The sequence below is a fragment of the Propithecus coquereli genome, unplaced genomic scaffold (genome assembly GCF_000956105.1).
Source record: "Propithecus coquereli isolate 6110/MARCELLA unplaced genomic scaffold, Pcoq_1.0 Scaffold63, whole genome shotgun sequence".
NCBI lineage: Eukaryota > Metazoa > Chordata > Mammalia > Primates > Indriidae > Propithecus > Propithecus coquereli.
This window is the reverse complement of record NW_012152285.1, coordinates 3,526,982-3,550,062: the sequence shown is the minus strand read 5'-3', so window position 1 is coordinate 3,550,062 and position 23,081 is coordinate 3,526,982. Positions and strand designations below refer to the sequence as shown.

Sequence of the window (23,081 nt, the reverse complement as noted above, 5' to 3'; positions counted from 1 at the left end):
AACTGTCACCAACAAATTGGATAATCTAAATTAAATGGACAAATACCTAGAAACACAAAATCTACTAAGACTTAATCACAAAAAAATAGAAAATCTGAATAGATACAACTAGCAAGGAGATTGAATCAATAATAAAAAACTTCCAGACCAAGAAAAGCCCTAGATACCTGATGACTTCACCCATGAATTCTCAAACATTTAAAGAGCTAACATCAATTCTTCTCAAACATTTCCCAAAAATTGAAGAGGAGTGAACCCTTCTTCACACATTCTATGAGGCCAGCATTGCCCTGATACCAAGGTCAGATGAAGCCATTACAAGAAAACTATAGACCAATATCCTTTGTGAACACTGATGCAAAATCCTCAACACACTATCAGCAAACTAAATTCCACAGCCTATTAAAAGGATTATATATGGGGACCAAGAAGAATTTATTCCTGGAATGCAAGGATGGTTTAATATATGAAAAACAATGTAATACATCAAGTTAACAGAAAGAAGAGAAAACCCACCAGATCATGTCGATAGGTACAGAAAAAGCATTTGAAAAAATTCAATACCACTTTATGATAAAAACATTCAAAAAACTAGGAATAAAAGGAAATTACCCCAACATACCAAAGGCCATATATGAAAATACCACGGCTAACATGATACTCAATGGTGAAAAACTGGAAGTTTTTCCTCTAAGGTCTGAAATAAGACAGGATACAAGGGTGCCAAGACCTGCTTTTACCACTTCTATTCAACATAGCATTGAATATTCAACAGAAAGCAGTTAAGTAAGAACAAGAAATAAAAGTGATTCCAAATTGGAAAGAACGTGTAAAATTATATGTTTGCAGAGGGCGTTACCTAAAGCTCAGCACTTGTCCTTGAGGCCACATCAGAAAAACAAGGACAAGTGGTTTGAGAACGAAAGAAAGATTTATTAATTTGCTGGCAAATGAGGAGGATGGAGACTACTATCTGAAAAATGCTACTGTCCTAATAATAAGCAGAAATACAAAGCTTTTAAAGGGTGGGTTCTCAGCTTTAGGAAATTGCTGTTCAACTACAGTTGATGATCCTGACTGTCCCATCTCCATCCCATCTCATCCCACAACCACCCTCTGCCAGGTCCAGGTCTGGGCTGAGCTATCTCCTGTAGCACAAAGAACAAAAGACATTACCCTTCCCCTCCCAACCACTGGCCTGAGGCAGGGATGCAGGTTTTAGTTCTCTAAAAGGAGTGGAAGATGTCTTAAAGAGACTGAAAATATTTTTGCAGTTTTTTCAGGCCATTCCCTCTGTTACAATGGCATGATTTTACATGTAGAAAACCCCAAGGATTCCACACACAGACACACACACAAATGAATTTGGCAAAGAAGCAGGACACAAAATTAATGTACAAAAATTAAGTTTCATTTCTATACCCTACAAATGAAGAATCCAAAAAAGATATTAAGAAAACAATTAGATTTACATTATCGAAATGAATAAAATATTTAAGAATTAACCACAGAAGTGAATACCTGCATGCTGAAACATTGCTGAAAGAAATTAAAGACATAAATAAGTGGAAAGACATCCCATGTTCATAGAAGACTTAATATTGTTAAGATGTCAATACTACCCAGAGTGCAATCTATAGACTAATGCAATCCCAAAAAAAAATCCCAATAATTTTTTTTTTTTTTGTAGAAATAGAAAAATACATCCTAAAATTCATAAAGACTCCTGAATGGCCAAAACAATCTTGAAATAGAAGAACAAAGTTAGAGGACATACACTTTCTGATTTCAAAATTTACTAAAAAGCTACAGTAATAAAAATAGTGTGGTACTGCCATTAACAGACTTACAGACCAATGGAATACAACAGAAAGCCCCAAACTAAACCCTTGCATCTATGGTCAAATGATATTCTACAAGGCTGCCCAAGACCATCTGATGAGGGAAAGGACAGTCTTCTCAACAAATAGGGCTGTGAAAACTTGATACCATATGCAAAAGTGTGAAGTTGAACCCTTACCTATCACCATATACAAAACTTAAAATGGACCAAAGACCTAAATGTAAGAACTAAAACTATAAAAATCTTCAAAGAAAACATGAGGGAAAAGTTTCATGGCATGAATTTGGCAATGATTTTTTAAATATGACACCAAAGGAACAGGCAACAAAAGAAAACAGACAAGTTGGACTTCGTCAAACTAAAAAGTTTCTGCACAGCAAACAAAAGAATAAAAAAGCAACCCACAAAATGAGAAAAAATATTTGCAAATCACATATCTGATAAGAGATTAATAGCCAGAATATACAAAGAACTTGTAAAACACAATAAAAAAACCTCACCCAATTCATAAACTGGCAAAGTGCTTGAACAGACATTGCCTCAAAGATGATATATAAATGACTAATAAGCACATGAAAATGCTCAAATCACTAATCATTAGGGAAATGAAAACCAAAACTAAAATGATACCAATTCACATCCATTAGGATGGCTATTATAAAAAAAAAATAATAACAAGTGTTGGTGAGGATTTGGAGAAATCAGAACCCTTGTGCATTGCTGGTAGGAATGTAAAATCATATAGCCACTGTGGGAAATAGCACAGCAGTTCCTCAAAACTTTAAACACAGAATTACCATTTGCTCTAGCAATTTCACTTCTGGGTACACACACCCAAAAGAACTAAAAGTAGATACTCAAACAGGTATTTATACACCCATGTTCACAGCAGCATTATTCACAATAATGTCCACTGATGAATGGATAAACAAAATGTGGTATATACACAAGACGGAATGTCATTCATCCTTTAAAAGGAAGAAAGTCCTGTCACATCCTATAACATGGCTGAACCTTGAGGATATTATGCTATGTGAATTAAGTCAGTCACAAAAAGGCAAATACTGCGCTATTCCTCTTATATGAAGTACTTAGAATAGTCAAATACATTGTGACAAAAGTAGTAGTGGTTACCAGGAACTGAGACGATGGGAAATAGGGAGTTATGTTTTTATACATATATATAAAAAAATTAAAGGCCCTATTACCCATCTTCAAACCCTTATTCTTGATTCTTCCCATATGCAACCACCCTCAACTACTCTGATCCTTTTTCTTATATTTAATTCAGTATTTCTAAATATTATTATGCTGCTTCCTATAGATTTCTTACCTATACATTTCCTGCCATGATAGAGGAGGCTTACAAAACTAGTAGTACTCCACACATTTCACTTTTCTTACTCCCCTCAATGTAGCAATGTCACAATTTTGGGTTAAATCAATCAACCAATGTTAATATTTGCTTCCTTTTTCTAATTCATTTAGTTTTCTCAGAATCTATTGCATTTTTTCCTAAATATTTCAATATTCATCTATCAGTTCAATTTTTTTTTTTCCTGAAGCCCTCTCTGTCCTGCTCTAATCAGAACTGGTAGCTCTGCAGATTGTGACAGTTGTCATCCTGGAGTTTCCTTTCTTGCTTTTGAGTTGGATTCTCTGTTTACTGAAGCCCTTTTCTTTCCTTTCTTGGTTTATTCCCTTGTTTTGCTGCAACATGTTATCTAGTAATCTCCTAAAAAATGTTTTTCATGAATACGTTTTTTTCCTACTTCACACTTGACTGACGGTTTGGCTGGACATTAAATTCTAGGCTGAACACACAACTTTTGAGATGGTGTTTCATTTATCTTCTACCTTTAATTCTACCACCAAGAAGCTAGATGCCATTAATATTCCTAATCTCTCCTAAATCATCTTAAAAGCATTTTAGATATTCTCTTTATTCCTGGTATTATAAAAGAAATTTCATAATAATTTGCCCAATATGGGACTTTTTCATTTATTATGCTTACCATTAAGTCTTTTTAATCTGAAGATTCAAATCCTAAAGAAATTTTCTAGTATTATTTTCTTTTTTTTTTTTTTTTTTGAGACAGAGTCTCACTCTTTTGCCTGGGCTAGAGTGAGTGGCGTGGCGTCAGCCTAGCTCACAGCAACCTCAAACTCCTGGGCTCAAGCTATCCTCCTGCCTCAGCCTCCCGAGTAACTGGGACTACAGGCATGCACCACCATGCCCGGCTAATTTTTTGTATATATTTTTAGTTGTCTAATTAATTTCTTTCTATTTTTAGTAGAGACGGGGTCTCGCTCTTGCTCAGGCTGGTCTCGAACTCCTGAGCTCAAACAATCCACCCGCCTCGGCCTCCCAGAGTGCTAGGATTACAGGCGTGAGCCACCGCGCCCGGCCTAGTATTATTTTCTTAATGATTTCTTCCCTTTGTTTTCTCTTTATTCTGTTTATTGGATACTAGACTTTTATAATGATCTTACGGTACATTTTAACTGATGCAATTTACACACAACATTCTACAATACTGTACTAAAAGTCTAAAGCAGTCTTTACATGTACCAATAACGTAATAACACATAGGTTTACTTTCTGATTCTATGATACAGAATCAAATGCCTAGTGGTAGTTCCAATAATTTAAGTAACGCAAGCAGAATAAATGAGAAATGGCAACTAATAATCTGTTCTGACAGAGATAGGTCAGGCATTACACAATGCCAGCTAATTTTTGTCACCCAGGAATGAGCCAAGTGTTGTCAGATCCTCCAACTTTTCAAAAGACGCTAGAAATACAGCTTTTTATGTGAGGTCTCTTGATTTTTAAATATAGGCAATAAATTCCAATTTTAAACACTGTGTGAACCAACACTGTGTTAGACAAAACAAAGCCTATCAACAGGGTAGATTAGCTCAAGAATTTCCAGTTTTTGTCCTCTGATATATCAGACAATATGGTTACTGAGGAAATTAGCTTTGGAATCCAAAAGACCTGGACTCAACCTTCAGCCTCACTACTTATCAGAGCTATGGCACTTGAGGAAGTTAACTTCTTTTAAATCATCTATGAAATAGGGACTGACTTACTGTAGAGATTTAATAAGATGACACATGCAATAATAAGATGATACATGCTTATACAACAGTTACATATGTAAATAATATGTAAATAAATGCTCAAAAATGTTACCTATTATTAAAATCCCAAAGAAATAGATTGGTGAAGATAATAAACATTGTCTAATCCATCAAGGTTCCCTGTTTGTAACAAAATAAGACTAATAAAAGAAGTGGGAGGCAGCCAATGGGAACAGGAGTTTCTTTTGGAGTGACAGAAATGTTTTGGAACTTGACAGAGGTGGTAGTTGCATAATATTGTGAAGATATTAAATGTCACTGAATTGTACACTTTAAAATGGTTAATTTTGTGTTGTGTGAATTTCACCTCAATAAAGAAAAAAAGTGGGAAACAGGGAGGCAATAGAGGGAAGGAGTCAGAAAATGTTAGAAAGGAAGAATGGAACTGATATCCTTTCCTCTAAATTATTTTGACACTTGCCTCTAAATAATCTCTTTTTAATTCCTTTTTTAACTGAACAACCAATAATGATAATGTTAGGGCAGTAAACACTTTGTTTTTATTGAAAATCAACATACAATTAAGGTTGATTGAGAAATCAACATATAATTAAAATATCTGAAAAGTTTCTTCAGAAAGAAAATGTATGTAACAGCACAAAACAAAGATGAGCTCTTGAATCTGTAATACAGCTGCTTATACATAAGTAAAGAAGCTCACAGTAAACAAGACAATGGATAAATCTTTTAAAAAAATCACTATATATCACAAGATTGTGCTATAAGCATTTTCTTATCATAAATATAGGAATCTTTTCACCAAAAATTTTCCAATAAATGAAGAGGAAATGAATTATTTCCTATGGATACAGAGGGGAAAATATTTTTATATGCATTTTTTCCCATTTTATAACATTTCCCAAACTATGCTCCATGAAACATCATTTAAAGAGATGCTATTTATTGTACTACAAAAGCAAACAGAAGAGGCAGAAGGGAAAGAAAAGGAAGAAAAAAAAAAGAAAAGGAAAAGCAGCATACTAGTATCTCACTCTTGGGAGATTTACAATGTATAGTGGCATATTAAAGGTTCTGCAGCGAGAGAGCCATTTCACTATTAAGCCCACATTTTCCTGATTTATTAGGGACAGAACAGATCTTAAGCTATGCCTCTTAAACACATGAAGCACCACTTTGTTAAAGGCTGCTTAGATTTATACCAGATGACATAAATTAGATAACTTCAATACTACCTAAGGGATAAGATTAACACAAACATCAAAGAATAATCAATTATCTGAATAAAACATTGTTTCATATTTCCAGCACGTCAAGGCAAGAGCTTAGTGGCAAAAAGGAGGAAGAAAAAAAGGTAGTAGTAAGAAGAAAAAAAGAAAACATCAATTTAGGAAGAGTTAGCTCTTTAATTTCCTTTCTATGAGATGTCACTGTCCTGTCCTGTCAATTCTGATTGCTTATTAAGCAAAACATTTCCACTTAAGACAGTACAAATGTTCAGCTTGGTACACTTCCCCTCCCCTCCCTTTCTGTTTATTTTTTACATTTATTCCTAATCCTAGGAGGTAACCTCAAAAGAAGAAGTCTGTCTCAAAGTACTCTGAGTACCTCAAGCATAAAATTGAGGCACTGCCGTAACAAACAAACCATATCCCCAAAACATTTAAATACTGGACAATTTAAACAAGAAGGTATTTGCAGTTTATTTTACTCAAAGCAATGATGAAGCACAACAACAAAAAAATCTGAACTCTGCACAGTATTTCCTGTTTGGGGGAAAATCACAGGAAAAATGTGGAATTAAAGAAAAAAGTAATTTTAAATATTCTTTGGACATCTTAACTGAGAGGGCAAAGAAAAATCCAACTGAAAATAGATTTGTTAACAGAAAAGTAAAAGTATACAAAAATAAAAACACATTTTTCACAGAGACATCATCACTTTTCTACTAAAAAAAGAATTGCTACTGATTATTACTACTGTCCCCAATATAATGTGAACCAATCAGAGAAATCAATCATTTTGGTACTGAACATAGTTATTCCTTCAGAGAGGTTAATCCTAACAGGTAAATTATTAGGGCTTATTTATTTTCATTTTAGTTTAAGGAAGAATTACACCTTCCCTTCCTAGTCACTGTTCATTCTTTCTCTTATAAAAGAAGGGGAGAAGGCTGAGCAAGAGAAGCTTTATTAGCCTTATTAGCCCTTTATTCTTCTTATTAGCCCTTTATCCTCCAATCAAAAAAAGAACAAGACAAAACAAACAAAACAAGGACAGCACAGCGATTATATTCAGCTGATAATCCTTCAGGTTCATATTCTATTAATATTACCATAACATGTGGCAAGATCAGTTGGCTAAAAGAACTATTGGCTAAGTAACAATCCAAACACATAAAATATTTGTTAGGAAAGCAGATTTGAAAAAGTCATAAGGCTAGAATAAAACAAACTAGACAAATTAAAGCTAGATAGAATAAACTTCAGCCTTAATTACTGAATGCATGAATCTGTTAATTCACAGGCATGGTAGGAGTTATGAAATCAGAAAATGAGGAACAAAAATGCTTCCCAGCATAGTATTTTCTTGGTGAAATTATTACAATCTAAGATCTGATCAGCAGTGGTACAGGTCCAGAAACTGGACTTCATCAGTAACCTAAAAGATAATCAATTGGTCTCAGTGACTAATACGTACCCAGAAGTGACCAATGTAAAACCTAGCAAATCAGATTAATTTATCATGTAGGATATCTTTACCATAATCAGAAAACTTGCCCTCCATTAAGAGTACTCATACTCTTTTTCAGTATGAGTACTAATCTGGCTGGGTTGAACTGGTACTTAGTTGAATAAGTAGATCATCTTGTGAGACATTTCATCCAGGCCTGATAAACACTGCACCATAGCAAAGAATACATGCCTGGTGACTATACTGCTCTTATCCCAGATTCTCCGTCTCTCTTGATTCAAAATTTACCTCCCTCATTCTTTTTTCTATGGCTCAGGGCATTTTCTTTAGATGTGTTATTATCACAAGCTGTGTCACGCTGCTGCTCCTACGAGCCTATAATGTTAAGCATCCTTCCACTGTGTCTTGCCTAACTATGAGAAAGCAAACTCATTTCCCTGTTTTCAGGTTCTTAAACAGCACCTCTAACCCCTCCATGTATTACCTATAATTTTAATAGGAACTGCAAAGTAGTAGGGTTTTTTATAGTTTTCGTAAGTATTAAAATTTAATTTTGAACAAAATATAAATACTACAAAACTCCAATTGAACACAACTCAATACTGCAAAAATGTAAACACACTGTGGTTCAAAGCAAGTTACTAAAAATTACCCGCTTAGTGAAACAACTTATGACTGGCTCATAAAAGAGTACAGGTAGTCTTACATACTTAAACAACTTGTTACAAAAGGACTCTATATCTATGTAATGCTTTGTAAGTTACAAAGTGCTTTCCCATGCATTTGAACATTTAACTCTCATAAGCACTAAACATTTAAATGGAAAGTCTCTAGGGAAGACATTTATGAAATGTGTAAAAGAAATAATCTAGAACTTTTTCTTTTCTAAGAGATGAGGTCTCAGGCCAGGCGCAGTGGTTCATGTCTATAATCTCAGCATTTCAAGAGGCCAAGGCAGTAGAGGACAGCTTGAGGCCAGTAGTTCGAGACCAGCCTGGACAACATAGTGAGACCCTGTCTCTACAGAAAACAAAAAAATTAGCTGGGCATCATAGCTTACACCTGTAGTCCCAGCTCCTCAGGAGGCTGAGGCAGGAGGATCGCTTGAGCCCAGGAGCTGGAGGTTGCAGTGAGCTACGATCAGGTCACTGCACTCCAGCCTGGGCAATAGCTCAAGACCCCCTCTCTAAAAATTAAAAAAAAATTTTAAAGAGATCAGATCTCACTATGTTGCCCAGGTTGGCCTCAAACTACTGGGCTCAGGTGATCCTCCTGTTTCAGCCTCCTGAAGAGCTGGGACTTATAGGTGTGTGCCACCATGCCTGACTCAGAATTTTAACTTTGAAAGCCATTAAAGTTCCCAGTGACAATTTACAATTAATTTATACATAAATATATATTTTTGCTCTCAAATCAGAAAGTATATTAAGACTACTTGCACAGCAGACATAAATTCCTTCTTTATAAAATATACCATGTATTGTTAGGTAGTAAGTGTATTTAAAAAGCAATATTTAAGTATGCCTTGAGAAATACATTGTTTTCAACCGAATGATAATCATATTTAGAAAATTATGCAAAATAATACAACTGACTAGTGTAGACTTTGGTATACCTGGCCATTCCTTTCTATATCCCTTGTACCAAATACTTCTTCAGGTTCTTGGTATGCTCATGCCCCACTAAAAATTGCTCTACATAAAAATACATAGTATCTGTCATCTACACTTTAGTATGATTAAGTTTAACTGAATAAATCCACTCAAGAATGGCTTAATCCCTGATGTCAAATAAAAGACAAAAATCGTATTGTAATAGAATCCAGGCATTAACCTGGTGAGAGACGTTTTACAGAGTCCAAGAAATCATGTAAGTACCCGATTATGTACGAGGTTAGTTCTTATCAAATGAAGTGTTTCCCATTGAAGTCCATTAGGTATATTAAGCAAAAAAAGGAGTTATGGAGCACCCTAATAAAAAAGTTTACATCACGAAGTGTATCTTTTCCTGTGGCTTAAAAATCTTTTCTAAATGAAAATACAACAAGAATATAAACATCAATATTTGAAATAGAAAATCAAAAGTGTTCTTACCTTACTACATCATCGATATTGTTTCTGTATACGCCTTCAAGTCTTTCTGCAGGAAACCCCATAGCAATAATGTTTGGATAAATATCTGGGTACTTAAGTTAAGGAAATATCTGAAATATGCAACAGTGCAAACTAAATGTATACATTTTAAAACATTAGCTAATTATAAAAAGAAAGGCTTCCCTACTATAGCTATAGTAATAAAAAGCCATCAATGTATTTATCTATAATCCTTTATCGGTAATTAAGAAGTAATGGTAAATATATCAATTCCAAAAAAAGACCCTCAAGACCATTATACAGCAAAATAATTTTTAAACACCTCTATTTAGTATATTAAAAATGCATGTAAAGCAAAAGGTAACATCCACATTTACAGTATTTAGGGATATGAGAAAAACAAAAACCACAGGCTTTGTAAACCACAGAACTAAAGTATTTTGGGACAAAAACCAAAAATCAAAACAAAAACAAAAAATCTGCACCTGCCTAGAAAGACTAACAGTTCAACTTCTAATTTCTCATGGCCAAAGACCACACCATGGTATAGCAAAAAAGTAGATACGATGAGACTCAGGAAGCCAGATTTAAGAGCTGGCTATACCTCTAACCAGTTGCATAATTTGGACAAGCCACTTAACATTTCCAGACCTCAATTTTCTATTCTACATGATACTTAGGTTCAAAGAAATAACCAATCATTAAGGTCTCTTCCAACCCTTGCTATCTGTGACTTGATAATACTGAACTGAGATAGAAACTTTATTATTCCCATTTCCAATCAATGCAGTTGGCTCTTGCAGAATATGGGTTTGAACTGTGCACATTCACTTCTACGCAGACTTTCTTCCACCTCTGCTACCCGAGACAGCAAGACCAACCCCTTTTCTTCTTCAGCTTACTCAACATGAAGACAATGAGGATGAAGACCTTTATGATGATCCACTTCCACTTTGTGAATAGTAAATATATTTTCTCTCCCTTACGATTTTCTTAATAACATTTTTCTCTAGCTTACTTTACTATAAGAATACAATATATAGGCCGAGCGCGGTGGCTCATGCCTGTAATCCTAGCACTCTGGGAGGCCGAGGCGGGCGGATTGTTTGAGCTCAGGAGTTCGAAACCAGCCTGAGCAAGAGCGAGACCTCGTCTCTACTAAAAATAGAAAGAAATTAATTAAACAACTAAAAATATATAGAAAAAAAAAAATTAGCCAGGCATGGTGGCGCATGCCTGTAGTCCCAGCTACTCGGGAGGCTGAGGCAGAAGGATCGCTTGAGCCCAGGAGTTTGAGGTTGCTGTAAGCTAGGCTGACGCCACGGCACTGACTCTAGCCAGGGCAACAGAGCGAGACTCTGTCTCAAAAAAAAAAAAAAAAAAAAAAAAAGAATACAATATATAATACATATACAAAATATATGTTAATTGACTGGTTACATTATCAGGAAGGCTTTCAGTCAACAGCAGGCTGTTTAGCAATTTAAGTTTTGAGGGAATCAAAATTATGCATGAATTTTCAGCTGTACAGGGCTTGGTACCCCTAACCCCCAAGTTGCCCAAAAGTCACTTGCCATCGATATTTAGCATGTTCATCATATTCAATTATGTTATAGACTATAGCTGGCATAAAAACAAACCTCTATACTCAAGAAGAATTTATATCCCACTATTAATATAAAAATCTCCAACAATCTACATTTTTATGAGTCTTGCCCATCCATCATACCAGCTCTCATTTTTTTCTTGAGCTCCATCAATCCTCTCTAATCTCATGATTTTCTGATACAGACCTCTCAAACCAACCCAGCTAATCTGCCAAAAGCTTCCCTTTATCTCTAATGATCTCTGCCCATCCAATTCTGGACCCTTTTATCTTCCAAATACAATGCAAAAATCACCTAATCCAGTGCCCTTTTCTAGATATTTTTCTTTCTGCAGCCTTCACATTATTGAGTTGACTTTAATAGTATTGTCGATCCAAAAATTATCAAATTACCAAAAGCTTTTATTTTGATATTACAATTTTTAAAAAGGTTGTATGTACACTATAAGATATGTACTGACTAGAGAGATCTACAGAATATACCCAACAGGGTATACAAAGTGCATCTTTTGTACAGGGACGGGAGAAAGAATATGTACACATATATTTGCTTGATTTGAGCACCCTCAACACACACATGCACACATGAATGATGAGAAACTAATAAAAATTTTAAACTTTGATAGTTTTACTGGTTTTAGTAATATTACTGATATCCTAAAATTATTTTCTTTATATGTAGGAATAAGCAATGAAGTTATGCTATTGATTTTAAGATTCATGATTATTAGTGTAAGAAAACAGAGATAATATTATAAAATCAAGACATTAAGTAAAACATTAATTAAAAATATCAATATGAATTCATGTTTTTAAAAGCCTATATTTTATAGGTCTTTTCACTGAAATGGCCTATGAACAACATCACTCTAGCAGTAGTAAACACTCCTAGCACCCAAAGTTTTGTCTCTAATATAATACACTAAAAGGTACCACTCCTTGGAAAAAGAGCTGATGCCAGGTCTGGGGCAGGGAAGATACAGATGAGCCTGGGATACTTTTCCATGCCAGAGAACAGGGAAGGCTTATAGAGATTAATGATCTATGGCAAACGGATATATGAGCTGGCATAAAGGTCCCAATGACTAGTTGTGATAATCTAAGCATCAAATAAAAAATTTAAATGGTAGTAAATTTAAAAACTCTGAATAAAACAAAAATCCCTGAGTCTATAAACACACTCAAAAGAAAAGTTAAAACAACAAGATACCTTTTTCATTTATCGACTCAGTTTTTCACTTTGAAAAACGGTAAAAAGAGAGATTCAAGTACGCATCTTGTTTTTCCTTTAGGAGCTATACTGAAGGGCAACGAAATAGCCCCACTTAACATGCTCTGCTTTACAGAAAAAAACCAGTTAATACATATAAAAGGACAGAATGAGAAAAGTCCCACTTTTTAAGCCCTAATGAAATTAACTTATGTACGCAAAGATGAACATATGATGCTAAACCAGCAGGTGAGTGGTTGATGAGGAACTGAACTTTTTTTATAGAGCCAAAAACAATACTACATAAAATATTTTCTAATGTAAGGAGACAAACATAATCGAACTATTGGCAAGAAGACTGTCACTGCCCACTTTCAGTTCCCAATCTCAGCATAAACAGAAGTCAGGTAGAGATCATTTAACTTTCAATATACAATATAAAGGACACAGTATCATTTATGATAGCCAAGTATCTTCAACTTAAATCCACCAAGCCTTTAGATATAAATTTTAATCTGCAGGAAATACATATTAATAGGATAGATCAACCTAAACGATATATTATGAGAGTAAACTGGACAAAATCAAAAAGTCTGTAGTACATGATCTAGTCTCTCTTCAACAAATCACTGTCCTTAAAAAAAAAAAAAAAAAAGTGGGTGGCTGCCCTTGATTTTTAAAGACAAGTTCCCTAACAGCCAATTTCATAGGTACAATGCTGGTTTGGATATTATTTTAGACAATCCAGCCAAAAAGGACATTTTTGAGCCAACTAGAAAAACTTTGATGTGATCTGGGTATTACATGAGATGAAAATTTACTGATATGGAAAAGCTGATATAATTGACTAAAATAAAAGACAGGTTTCAAAGCAGAATATGCAGTGTAATAGATAAAAGAATACATATATATCTATACAGACATGTGTAGACAAAAAGATTATAAATTAAGGTACTGAAAGTAATAACCTGTAGGTGGTAGGAATATAGATTTTTTTTCTTCATTTTTGCTTGCTTTGTATTTTCTATTTTTGCTACAATACACCTGCACTATTTCTATAACAGATTTCTTAAATTATGTGCTTTATATTAATAACTATCTCCAAGTCTACTTACTAAATGTCCTGGCAAAATATTGTCTTGCGCTGTATGACTCAGAATCAGTTCTGTATGTAGTTTTTAAAGTGCTAAATTCCTACCAAAAAAATTATACTAATAAAAGCACCTAAGATTTAAATAACATTTACTATGTGCCAGGGACAATTTTTTTCACTTTAGGAACACATAAACTCACCCCCAAGCTCAAAGGGTTCTTATTATAAAGACTTTTATAATAGGGTTCTATTATAAAGACTATAATGACAGAGTCTAGGAATTCAGTCTTTTGGCAACAAAAATCTATATGATTATCACTTAAACATAACAAATATAAGCTGTGATGTTACTCTCATATAAGAAATCAACCTCACCTAAAAATGTAGCTCTTGTTCAATTATCAAAACATTTTGGGATATCATGTCCATTCATGAAAAAAATAGCAGAAGAGAGCAGAGGTTCAATCCAGCCTAAAGCAACATAATTCTTGAAACTGAGTATCTTTATCTTTTTAAGTCTGTCTTATAGTACAAATGCAAGAAAATGAAAAATGTCAGGAAAAAATGAGGCACCAGAAGCAGCAATAGAGAATCCAAAGCAGTTGCGGCTCCCACCACTCTCGAATTCCTATCCAAAAAGTTATAAATACATTCTGGTCAAAAATATAAATTGAAATCTATGATTTTCTGAGCAATGCAACAAAGTATTATATTTCATTAAAAGAATTATTACAACAAACTTACCTACCCTAACCCATTAATTTCAGTGAGAATTCAGGTAAGGTACTGTTCTGACAGAAAAACATACGAGTACAAAGCACCTTGAAATGTGGTCATCTTAGCCAGGACTAAACTCAAATTTATCCTTGCACTATGAATATTAATTAATAAAGCAAATGCCTTAGTCCCTTTCTTGCTGCTACAGAATACTACATACTGGGTAACTTATAACGAACAGAAATTTATTTTGCTCACAGTTCTAGAGGCTGGGAAGTCCAAGAGCATGGCACTAAATCTGGCAAGGACCTTCTGCTGAGTTATTCCATGACAGAAGGTGAAACATGAGGAAGTGTGTGAAACAGACAAAAAGGGAGTAGTACTCCTAAGGACAGAGCCCTCACGACCTTATTGCCTCTTAAAGGTTCCACCCCTTAATAACATCACAATGGCAATTAAATTTCAACATGAGTTTTGGAGGGGACATTCAAACCACAGCAACAAACAAGGTTGCATTTTGGTTATCTTAAGAAAACTTGCCTATAACTATACACAAATGCATGTTACATACTCCTTAGAGTAAACTCAGTGGCCCCACACATAATTTCCATAATTATTCAAACATACAGTGAACATTCTGTGCAAGGGGTGCTGAGAATATAGGGCTAATTAACGAATACTGCCCTCCAGGAGAGACACAGACCTACAACAGTGACAAAGTCTCTTTTATATAAAAGATCAAGATATTTTAAGAGTTAAAGAGCCAGGGATAAATTCTGTGGGGACACAGATAAAGCTTCACCAACTAGGTAGTATACTAGATAATCCTTAAGAGGTAAGTTAGACACCACTAGATACAGAAAGAAGTAAGAGCAGTTAGAACATTCCAAGCAGAGGTTAGAGATATGGAAATACATAAAATACTCAGGAATACCCTAGTCAGACTAGCAATTAAAGAAAGAAAAAAAAAATTTTTAATATTCAGGAAAAAGCAAGCAGTTCAGTGCAGCTTACACACAAAGCTATATGAAGAAGGTGGAACTAAGAGAAGATATGATTCAGTTTTAAGGATGCTATGGCAGGGAGTTCAAGTTAATCAGACAGGTAAGGAGTCAAAGGCCATGTTCAACATGGGAGCCCCTTGCAAAGCAATGATCTTGTTGATAGCCCTGTTTCTTCCTCTAAACAGAGTCTAGGAAGTCAGTCTTTTTAAGGTTTCATTTTCCTCAAATTCTCACCTTCCTTATTCATACACTTTGAGATTTTACCTCAAACTAACATTGGCATCCATTACAAGTTAGAAAGACACAGACAACTAGTATTTCTTGAATATCATGTGCCAGACAGTATGCCATTACATTCTCACGATTAATCCTAACAATCCTATAATGTAATAATACCATCTCATAGATGAAGATATTGAGGGTCAAAAAGACTGGGTAATTTGCCCAAGGTCCCAAAGTCAACAAGTAGTAAGTTATGATTCTAACCCAAGTTACGTTCAGAACCCAGAACCTAAGCTTTTTATACCATACTGTCTCACAAGAGATTATGATTTTTATATTTCCAAATCAAAAATAAAAATATAAATTTTCAAAGGAAGCAGGATCAAATAAAAGCAATTTACCAATTTGTAATTACATTACTAACAAAATCTTAAAAGTGAAAAATGTTTAAAAGACAATACAATACAAAAATCTACTGGCATTTCCAAAGCTAAAGTCAGCATCTACCTAAATAAGTACTGACTCTTGAGACAGGTATTTCTCATGCCAAGAATTATACCAATAAACAAAATCTTTCTAATATACAGCGTTTATGCTTCTCTATACATAATTTTTATGACAGAAATTTTTATAAAAAGAATTTAAACTACATAGGAACTGAGGGACTAAAATATAAATATATATATATGATTTCTAATACAAAACAGGCTTACTCACACTTACCTGATATTCTTCTGAATAAGGAGTGTTTAACATGAAATTTTAATATAATGACTTATAAGTATTAAGCATAAAGAACTAGGTCACTAGAAAAAGCTCAATATTTCTGGCATCTAGAGATCTACTTTACAAGCAGTGTGGTATAATGATCAATAACACATACTCCAGAGCCAAGTTGCCTGAACTTGAAACCCCAGTTTTACTTACTGTGTAAACTTAGGCAAGTTACATACTTTGTGCCTGTTTCCCAAGTAAAACGGGGCTAATAAAGGTACTATCATATAGAGTTGTTACGAGAATTAAATTAGCTAGTGTATGAACAATGCTCATAACATAGTGATAGCTGTCTATCGATTCAACAAATGGTACTGCGTTATCCCGTAAGAGCCCATCATTCCTAGTGGAATAACCTAACCCTTCTAAACAACATCAAACCCTAACAGAAACTTTACTTCTTTGAAATCTTTACTATATCAATTTGCCTTTTGAGTATTATTTTATTTCACTTTTTTATTTGAGAAAGGGTATTACTTTGTCACCCAGGCTGGAGTGCAGTGACATCATCACAGCCCACTGCAACCTGAAACTCCTTGGGCTCAAGCAATCCTCCTGCCTCAGCTTCCCAAGTAGCTGGGACTATAGGCATGACCACCACACCCAGGTAATTTTTCTATTTTTTGTAAAGACGGGGTCTCATTCTTGCTCAGGCTCGTCTCGAACTCCTGATCTCAAGCGATCTTCCCGCCTCGACCTCCCAAAGTGCTAGGATTACAGGAGTGAGCCACCGCGCTGGCCTACGTATTTATTTTATTACAACTTTGGCCTGAGTGTTTATTATAACTTAAGAACATATGTAAAATATTACTCCAAAAGAAAAAAAATCCTTTTCTCACAGTATCAGTGAATACTGTATATACAATAAGAAGAGAAGTGGAAGAAATGCATACATGGTACTTTCTATCTTGTCTAGGGTGGATGGCCACCACAGTTCTAGGAGATCTGAGATAGACTGAACAGTTTTTTCCCTCCATCTCTGAGTAAACATGTTAAATTTGTTTTGTTTTGAGGTATAATTTATACACAAGAAAATACATAGATCTTAAGTGATTCACTTTGATGAATTTCGATAATTATGCATACCATATTTGAACAGTCTTGATTTAGGTGTTACAACAATCCCTTCTCACCACAGCACACACACACTCTACAAAGGAAAAAATTAATTAACAGTAATTAAATTCTAAAGTCTGTCCACAGAAGTTAATTTAACCCATAATACAACTTATCTATTATATAATCATGTGGCTATTTTATCAGCTAAGTAAATTTTTTTTTTTGAGATACGGTCTCACATTGCTGCCCGGGCTAGAGTTCAGTGGCATCATCGTAGCTCACTGCAACCTTAAACTCCTGTGCTCAAGCAATCCTCCTGCCTCAGCCTCCCAAGTAGCTGAGACTACAGGCATGTGCCACCACACCTGGCAAATTTTTTTTACTTTTTGTAGAGACGGGTTCTCACTATGTTGCTCGGGCTGGTCTCAAACTCCTGGGCTCAAGTGATCCTCCCCCCTCAGCCTCCCAAAGTGCTGGGATTACAGGCATGAGCCATCTCTCCCAGCCTAAGTAAATTCTTATTGCCTGTTCTAGGCATCTAGTCATAACTGAAAGCACTACAAATATGTTCCAAGTTTCATCTAATTAACAAAGTATCTTTTATTAAACTTGAGTTGAAATCTAAATAAAGTATCTACCTTATTTCAAGTTTGTATTTGTACCTAAATTAATGGGGTTGATGCTAGAAATTTAACTATAGTTTTCAAATAGGATATAATAACTAAAAATAGCTCCCTAAATCTTATTCTGTAAGAATGTGCTCCTGACATGTATACTAAATCTTATTTTAAGTTCACTAAAAGTAAAGCAGTTATAAAAAGTTTCCTTGTAGTGCTTAACATATATATGTACGCTTATCACTAAATAACTTACAAACTAAAATTCAGCGTTAGTTACAAATTATACTTTATTCTGCCATAATTATTTTAAGAAAAATTAAATTGCCACAGATCAAAGTTATTTTTTAAGTTATAGTTAAATAAAAGTTGCAGTGACAATAGGAAGCTGTAACATATGAATGGCAAAATAGAAACTGATAATACAGTTTTAGAGAGGTAATAAACAAAAAGCATCAAAAGCAAATCTGAAGTTGTCTGACTCATAAAAGGAACACTAAGCCAACCGGTGGCAGGAGTGAAGAAATGAATAAAGTCAGACTAACAAGAGAAGATAACAAGAATAGAAAGCAAGTTAGCAGATATCCGGACTTTACAACTTAATTTTATTTACTAGCAATTTCTGGAGTTTTTTCCCTGCTTTCTGTCAGTTCTTTCAACCAACACACAGTTAAGGCTCATTAGAGGGGAAAAGAAATTCAGTCATTGATTCATAAGCTAGATCAGGTTTATATTTCCTTCAATAAATTTTTATCAAATTTAAACTTAAATACTTTCCAAGTATGTCACAGTTAAATCCATATTATCAACTCTACTAATCATGTTTCAAATGTCACTCTGATGTACTTTTATGACTTTCTCATTTAATTGAAGATTTTATATTTCTTACTAGATTTTATTTTTCCCAATTATGTTGAATGTTGATGATGGCTTTGGTTCCTAAACTGAAGATTCACATTGAGAGGACAGCAGAAATAGTTCTTTGAATTTTCCAGTTGATAAAGTGCTAATTGTTCATTATTTAAGAACAATTTGTCCTAATACTTAAAGCACATAATCATTCCTGTACAGATCAAATTAATGCAGGCTAAGATTTTACTGTATAAGGGAAAAGGGTACGAAGATACAAAAGCTTGAACTACAAAAATGTTCAGAGGATGAGTGCTCCAAAAAATGGGGTTTTAAGAATAAAGAAGGAATAACACAGAAACATTTAAATATTTACTATGTGCCAGGTCCTGTCCTAAGCACTTAATGAATATTGTCATTTAATATAGAAGACTGAGGTTTCATTCCCAGCTGTGCAACTTAAAGCCTATGACCTCAGGTAAGTCACTCAATCTCTGGGTCTCAAATATTTTTGTTTTGTTCTTCTCTGCAATGATGATTACCACTTGCTATAATTTCTTCACTGATTGTTTCAAGGACCAAATAGGTATCTGAAAATATCTTTAAATCTATAAAACTGCAAACGGCTCTAAAACTGTAAATAAGAGATTATCAGATGTTACATAAATTAAAAATGTCCTGTTATTTAAATTTAGTTTGTCTTATTACAAGGCAACTTAATATAGTATTTTTTATAAACAAAATGTAAAAGAAGGAATTCTGGTATATTAACTTAAATTCACTTAAGCATGAATTTTAGGTTTCTTTTAACACTTTTTTAGTTAATGTGCTAGCATTGCCAAACCAGAAAGAAAAATTGACTGCCAAATAATCTATGACCTCTACTTAAGTTTTTTACTTCTCCAAACAATCCTAATCTCACATCTTTCATTTTTTTTTACATTATATGAACTTGTCATGGCGAAAGAGTTTGCACATATTTCTGCTTTCAAATAGAAGTTTAGATCTCACTTTCTAAATGGAAATATCACACTCCTCAAAAGTAACATCAAGAATTGCTAGTAATTCTTCTACTTGGTGGCAGTATTATAAATTGGTTCATTTGGCAACAAATCTGCAACTTGTAAAAAAGAAGTATAAAAAACTGTTATACTTTTTTTTTTTTTTTTTGAGACAGGGTCTTGCTCTATCCCTCAGGCTGGAGTGTAGTGGCCTCATCACAGCTCACTGCAACCTCAAACTCCTGGGCTCAAGAGATCCTCCCATTTCAGCCTACCAAGTAGCTGGGTCTACAGGCACAGGCCACCACGCCTAGCTAATTTTTCTATTTTTTGTAGAGACAGGGTCTCGCTCTTGCCCAGACTGGTCTCAAACTCCTAGCCTCAAGTGATCCTCCTGCCTTGGCCTCCCAAAGTGTTATGATTATAGGGGTGAGCCATGGCGTCTGGCCACACTGTTATACTTTTAAACCAGCAATAACACTCTAGCAATATACTCTAAGAAAACAAACAAACAAACAAAACTATATAAAGATATTCACAAGAGTGTTGTTTATAAAAGAAAAAAAAAAACCAGAAATAACCCTAACACAGTATGGTAAGCAAACCATGGTATTTAGCCTAGCCTGATGATTATCTATACAGCTTTAAAAATAAGTACCTATTAACAGATAAGAATTATCTGTGTGAAAAAACAGACCACAGAACAGCACAAAAACACTTATTACAACTATGTAACAATGTGCATATATATATTAACAAAGAAAGGAAGATAATTTCCAGTGACAAACACCTGAAATAGAATTAACTTTTTTCCAATTGAACTCATTAAGTTTAAAAATAATTTTTAAAGCAATTAATAAATTAAAATTACACACAGTTTAAAAAATTAATCTTTTAAATTAACAACCAAGGTACTATGAACCTCAATTATTTAATTTTAAGCAAATTAGAACCTCAGAAAAATATCTTATCCCATCACTGATAATGTTAACAATACTCTAAAATCCAAAGTATAATTTACTTATATTAGCTGTGGGCTTATTAGTCCTCTCAACCAACTTAATAAATTTTTCTTCATAAGCAGTTAATTATGAAATAATCTATCTACAACTGTTCAAGCCTACATCTGTGAACCTCCAAAAATTTAAGTTGCCTAACTGGTTTTAACGAGTATACCAATTACCTTCTTCCTAGGTCTCTGGATGAATACGATAAGACTGGTTTCCTGTTTCAGGACTCTGCTGCTGTTAAAACACACACACACACACACACACACACACTCTTGCTTGCACACTCACACACACACTCCTTGACTGTTTTGCTCTCCCTAAAAAACATCTAGGACTGACCACTAATGACAAATCAAACAAAATATGGATATAACTTACATAACAGCTTTCAAAAAGATTACTAGCTCAACAAATGCATTAGACATATTTGTCAACAGCATTATATACTTGAACTAAGCCAAATGCTAACTATTAATAATTTTCCACAACAAAATCACAATAAAGCATATAGAAGATTGTGAAAGTTAAAATTATAACATTCATCCGGCATTACCATAAAGTTCATAAGAGAGTATCTTTAAATACTCTAATCTTTACATTCAATGTTAGATTTATAAGTTACTTCTGTTATATCATTCTGCTTATAAAAGCTATGCCTTTATCATTTATTTTACCAGAAGTGATTACCCTAAGACACTAGGTTTTGGCTACTCTATAATTATGTAAAAAGACATAAGACCAATAACTTCTACAGCAAAAAAGATAAACAGGTAAGGTGCAGAAGACGCCAAGGGATGTATCAATAGTTCGAGAACAAAGACCTAGTAATAGTGCCAATTCACTCAATATTAGTTGAAAAAACAACAGATTCCAAAATTTCCATCTGTACTGACTTTGCAGATGCAACCACGAACTAATTTACCAATATTCAAAACCTACCATATACAAGGCACTAAGAAAACAAAGTTCTAAAACAAATGTCTCTCCAGCAAGTGGGTTTTCTTTTTCCTAGTAAGCAAAAACTGCAAAACTCTTATATTTGCTTCTAACAATCAAAACTTACCTTTCAATGAAAGCCCTATTAATTTGAAGCCACTTTAAAAGAGAAAAGCTCCAAACAAGCGTGTGCTAGACCGTATCACTTCATATTTGGGTTTAATATAATAAAATCAAGTCTCTCTATTCTGTACTGTAACCCAGGAAATCATTTGGAAATGACTTGCTTTTTTTCCAATTGGCAAAAATAGCTTTGCCTCAGGGCAGAATTTTAATCTAGAGAAAAACAATATTAACTAACAATATGTGAATTTTAAAATATAATTTTAGTCATTAGAATAGTATTAGTAATAGCTCATGATTTTAATTTGCAATTCTTTATTGGCTAATGATACTGAGTACCTTTTTATGTGCTTATTTCCATCCTTACATTTCCCTTCAAATCATTAAATTGAGTTGTTTGTTTTCTTAAAAAAAAAAAAAATATAAAGGCAAATATATTGTCGGTCCATCCATTAATAGGTAAGAATCACAGATTTTATAATTGCCTTGTTCTAATATTATAAAATGATTCCTATTCCCACTGAAGATATTTTAATATTATCATTTAAAATCATTTGAATAATTACAAAAAAATCTGAAATTACATACACTAAAATACTAGCCAAAATTCATATTTTAAAGTTTAATAACAGGCAACTTTAAAATATACTGATTCTAGAGTAAATGTACACTGCTTGGTTCTCAACACCTCATGCCCTTTAAATACTATTAACAGTTAAACTGTCAGTATTTGGATAAAAATCTCACCTACACTTGTGCCTTACTTAATGTAAACGCTATAATTTATGTGCACATCTGTCTATCCACAAAGGTTCACTAGAGTATCATTCTTTATGTGGCCTACAATTCAGTCCTGACCAAAGTCTATAAACTGATGCTAGGAAACCAATCTATTTTCCTCAAAGACATTAATCTAAAAATTGGCAAGATGTTTCTTGTACAAAAAACATTAGGCCCCAGACACAAAGCTGCATTTGAAAATGTATATTCAAAATCATATCTAAACTTAAGTATTATTTTTGATCATATGAATCATTTGGTATGATAAGCTTCTCAAGAAAATAAAAACAATGCCAACATAATAAAACGAAGTAGATTAAAATTAGTAAGATTCTATTAAGCCAA

At 33.9% G+C, this 23,081-nt stretch overlaps 1 protein-coding gene across 1 annotated transcript in view; it reads right to left on the bottom strand.

The window, feature by feature from the left end:
- PTEN (phosphatase and tensin homolog) overlaps window positions 1-23,081 on the bottom strand; it is a 90,745-nt gene that overhangs the window by 49,909 nt on the left and 17,755 nt on the right. Inside the window, exon 2 of the mRNA XM_012659721.1 lies at window positions 9,736-9,820. Coding sequence (XP_012515175.1) covers window positions 9,736-9,820 — 85 coding nt within the window. The remainder of the gene's footprint in view (window positions 1-9,735; window positions 9,821-23,081) is intronic.